A 4,850-nucleotide genomic window follows, 5' to 3' on the forward strand; every position below is an offset into this window, starting at 1 on the left:
ATTCAAACCTGGGTCTTTCTGTGCGCAAAGCCCGTGGCTCTCCCTGTGGCCTGACCCCGATTCCGAGGTGCGGTATGTTGATGTGGAATTCTAACTCCGTCAGGTCTGGCTGGCTGAAGATCCACTGTGGGTCAAAGCTATGATGACACCTGAGGAAATCTGGAACCACTAACAGGAGAAACTGAGCAAACGGTGAGGCCTGGCATTTGCGTGGGCCTCGGAAGAGCACACAGTCTGCCAGCAGGCGACACCCGCCTCGTTCCAAGGTGCTGGGGGCGCCCCTGTAAAAACGACATGCTAGGGGGCCCATCGCTGTTTCTACAACAGTGAGAATATTTATTTTCTCCAGACAGTAAAAATAACATTTTTCTCTCTTTTGTAAAAGTTAAGTACCATTACATTCCATTTTCTTAAATAACAAAATCCTAAAAATATATATTAAATTGTATACAGTGCGTCACACTTCATCTTATATTTTAAAATACATGATGTTTCTATTTTATTCTCAAAGTTGCATATTAAGAGCATATTTACAAATAAAGCCTTGTCATCCAGAGTCAAGATCCCTGCGGGAAGGTGAGTCTGGATGTGGGCAGGTCTTGACGCTGCGTGAACCCCAAAATGGCAGCTCCCTGTGCGGGAAGGGAAAGGGTCCCCCACTGTGTGCTCCTGAAGACACATCCTTTCTGAAGCAGATTTACCTCAGACTTTCCTCCACTCCCCACTTCTGCCTTGTTGAGTATGTTTGACTTGGCAAGACAGAAGCCTGTGACATGGGCTGTGCTGGGGTCTGCAGGCAGCAGGTGAGGCCCCTTGTCACCCCTGAGCTGTCCAGTCTGAGGGGAGGCAGCTGCAGCTGGAAGGTTTAAGAAATACCCCGCGCCAGGGCAGCTAAGCTGAGAGACCTGGCCAGGAGGTAGAACAGTGAGGAAGGTAAACAAAGACACCAGAGGAAACAATCACGAAGTTAAAAGTTCCCAAGGTAGTAACAAAAGCAGACATCAAACACCAAACAGGAGATCCGAAACCCAAGAGGGTGGGGGTTGACTGGGCTGTGGGGTGGGGAGCTGGCTGGGCTCTGGGAGACCTAGATGGCCTCATCAGACAAGGGAGACGGGATCTCGGAGGCCATCCACTGATAAGTGCTCTCGAAGATCAAGTGCCCAGGATGCATGGGGCTTGGTGATGGCCTACAAGCCCTGCTGGTGCATCAAGACGGCCTCGTGGGATCCTGAGGGGGTCAGGCCAGCTCCTGCCCTGGGCTGACAATGGGGCGAGTGGGTAGCGTTGTATGGGTTTGGCCTGAGGGCCAGAACAGCTGTACCTGCTAGTGCTTTGATCTTTGTGGGTTTCTGGCCGATGGGAATCTTGAGCCAGAACCCACACTGAAGAAGTCACAGCAGCCTGGTTACCTTGCTCACGCCCAGAAAGAGACCTCAACCCTGTCCTGACAAGGGGGATGTGGAGGAGACACCTGGGGTTCATGCCTACACCTCCTCTGTTCTGCAAGTAATTGGACACTTGGGGAAGAACATGGGGCGCCATGTGCCTTCCAGAGGGGCCAAGGACACTGTGAAAGGCGGCTAAGAGACCAGAGATCAGGTTCACAACTGGCTGCGGTGCATTTACCACGGAGGCCTCAAGATCAGCTACCGGCAGAGCTCCCTCCCTGGTCCTGCACTAAAGGGGTGAGGAGGGCACACAGGCCCCGAGGCCCTGTTACAGCCTCTTCCTCCTTCCCTCTATCACCTCAGGGCAGAGGGTCTGGGCAGGATGCATTCAAAGCGGCAGCCATGGTGGTCCCCAAAGCCCCTCCCCTTCCTCTTGCATAATCTACTTGTGATCCTTTCTCAGGGGCATGCTTTTCAACCCCTCCCATCTCCACTTTCTCTCCAAAGTACAGATCTTTCCAGATCAAGTATAGGCCTCCTACTGTGCTCCTGGAAGCATCCCTCACTTCCTCTGGGACAATTTATTTCTCAGGTATTTACTTAGCCACAGGGGACCCTCTGTGGGGTGTTGCTGACAGGTTCCAACCAGGGCCAGGGCTGAGGCTGAGGTGTTTATGGAGGTTCGGCCTGGGACAATTTATGGCCTCTCTCCCCCAGCGCTGTCCTGAGGCTGGTTTGGGTTTCCTGGGGCTGCTCCCTGGACAGTAAGTTGATCCTGCTGGCAGTGGGCTGTGCCAGGACCAGCAGGAAGGAGGTCACTGGGGCGTCACCAGCACTTCCTGGGACTCCGAATGGGCTGCTCCAGCTGCAGACTCAGACAACACACTGGCTGTGTAAGGTGGGCAGGGTGGGTGGCAGGGCCCACGGGATGCCCCAAAGGCCAACGGCCACAGGAAGCCCTAGGCAGCTGAACAACTGCCGTTTGGCCAGGCAACCCCCTCCAGGGGCTAAATTCCACATTCCCTTTGTGCTATCAATGGATCTATTCAGGGCACAGGGCCCTTTGTGACTGCATACACCTGACACTTGGTTCAGAGGAGATTCCACGACAGCCGGGAATAGCTTAGAGGGGAGACTGCACATGTCAGTGTATTTCCAGTTGTGTGGGACAGGCCTCTTCCTGCAGACCCAGAGGCCTGTGGACAGCTGCTCCCGGGTAATTATCCTTTCCAGATCAAAGCGTGAAGACAGCATCGAGCAGCTCCGTGCCTGCCACAGGCCTGACCCGGTACCTGGGGCAGCGCCCCTGCCCTCCTGTGGACACACTGCCCCATTCCCCCCTTCTCGTGCCCCTATGCGGGCCAGGTCCCAACATCTCCCCTGGTTGCCGGGTGTCATGTCGCCCTGCAGACACCTCCCAGCTGGCCCCACACGGTCCTCGGCCTTTCTGGGAGCAGCCAGGTACACAGATGGGTTGCCAGCATGGCGGAACCCCAGGAAAGGCCACAGCAGGCAGTAGCTTAGGGATTTGGGAGAGGTGGGCAAAGTGCTCCGAAGAGAGAACTGTGAGGCCAGAGGCCCAGGTGCCGCTGGGAGAGTCATGCTCTGACAATCGCCCAGGCCTGGCCCAGGCCTGGCCTTCAGAGGCATGGGCTGCTCTTCTCAGCTGCTGCTGACAAAGCCTACTTTTGGACGGATGCGGGGGACTTCTAAGCTGGAGAAGGCTCTTGCTCTCAACCGGCAGCCACTGCAGCTGCACCCGTCAATCTTAGGAGGCCTACCTTCGGAGGGTCTCCGGCCCCCAAAGCCTCCCTCTCTCAGCCCTCATGCCACTCCCAGCAACTCCCTTCCCCATCTGAAGGGCTGGGTAGTGCGAGGCCAGGGGCAAGAGCCCTCTCCCTGCCACTGAGCTTTTCCAGAACTGCCCTCTGTCCCCATAAGAAGGGGCAGAGAGGGCCTCAGAGAGCACAGGCTGCCTGCTGTTTTTTCATCTTCTTTTAAGACGAGGGATGCTCAAAGGAGGGACTGCTGGCGCCTGGGTCGCACTTAATGCTGTCTAAAGGCTAAGCCCCGTACTGAACTGAGAGAATCGTGGAGAGACGGGGCCTGGCTCAAGTTCCACAGGACCGTGAGCTGCTCAGGGGCAAGGTCAGGTCATCCAATACAATAAGGAGTCACTGAGCACCTATAAAAGCTTTCCGTAGAGCCGACATGGATGTTTTATACAACCGTCTGCAGGCTTGCTCTGCTGATCACCAGGCTATGGAAAGAAGCTGTAGAGAGAAGCCCGTGTGTGGCAAGTGGCACGTTTGACGTGATTTGGGGTCAATTCCCAGGCTCTCCCAGGTTGGAGGAGGCCCATCCTCATTCAGCACCCAACGAGCTAGGCCCCAGAGTCAGCACAGAGCACAGGCCCTCTTTATGCTTTGGGGTGCTAATGCCCAGGAGTACAGGACCAGGCCAGTCCCCAAGAGAACCTCAGAATTCTCCCTGTTTTAAACCATAAAGACCAGGAGAAAGCGGTTTGTGAGGACAAAACAGAGAAGAAGCAAGCAAGACTCAGCATACACTACACCTACCCACCACCCTACCGTTGTCTAGAAGGTACCTGAGCCCAGCGCCAGACACAACCATCACTGCCATCACAGCCCCTCTGTCCTGACAACCCCATTCCTAGATGAGAGAGACAGAGGTACAGGGAAGGCCCAGACCCCGGGACCCTGAGTCTCTCTCCTAAGTGCAGTGATGAAGCAGGGCGAGTCCAGGCTACGCCTGCCCCTGCAGCAAGGTGTCCCTTCCCGGCTCGTAGGATGGCGTTCCTGCCGAGGCTGACAGAGAGGCCAAGGGAGAGGCAGAGAGAGTCGGTCAGAGGAAACCACGGGTCCCCAGTGGCCTTGATCTCAGAGGGACCTCGTGTCCTGGGCATGGAGAAGGGAGCTTTTAGTCACTCACAAGAGGATTACGGTCATCTTGTTGACTCTGACCCTTAAGCTTCTTCTTAAAGATGGAAATTGAAGTAGAAGGCTCATAAAAAATGGTCCAGATTTCCCCCGACGTCCCTGGTTGACGACAATCCCTAAGGTCCCCTGAAGCAGGAACACGATGGGATCTGTCAAACAAAAACAACTTAATATTTCAAGTAGAACACGACAAAGCACCCAAAACAACTTACTGTCTCCGGAGATACCTGTACTTTCAAAATGGGACAACGAGTGAGGTGAGGCCTCAGGAAAGACCTAACAGATGCCTGTTGGAGGTCTGAAGGCTTATTGTGTGAATGAAATGTGTCCCGTGGGATGGAAATGCAGCGGCACAGATTCCAGCTCATATAACAAAGAACTTTCTAACTGGAAGAGCTATTCAAATCTGGAAGGGGCTGGCCTGAGACATTATGAGTTTTCAAACTTCTTTCTTTCTTTCTTTCTTTCTTTCTTTCTTTCTTTCTTTCTTTCTTTCTTT

General features: G+C 54.3%; 1 protein-coding gene across 1 annotated transcript in view; it reads right to left on the bottom strand.

The window, feature by feature from the left end:
• Nucleotides 1–309: 309 nt before the first annotated feature.
• KREMEN1 (kringle containing transmembrane protein 1) overlaps nt 310–4,850 on the bottom strand; it is a gene marked incomplete at its 5' end in the record, with an annotated part of 73,532 nt that continues 68,991 nt past the window's right edge. The window contains one exon of the mRNA XM_040463892.1: nt 310–4,500. Coding sequence (XP_040319826.1) covers nt 4,332–4,500 — 169 coding nt within the window. The remainder of the gene's footprint in view (nt 4,501–4,850) is intronic.

This window comes from Herpailurus yagouaroundi, unplaced genomic scaffold, assembly GCF_014898765.1.
Source record: "Herpailurus yagouaroundi ecotype Mexico unplaced genomic scaffold, PumYag 428, whole genome shotgun sequence".
NCBI lineage: Eukaryota > Metazoa > Chordata > Mammalia > Carnivora > Felidae > Herpailurus > Herpailurus yagouaroundi.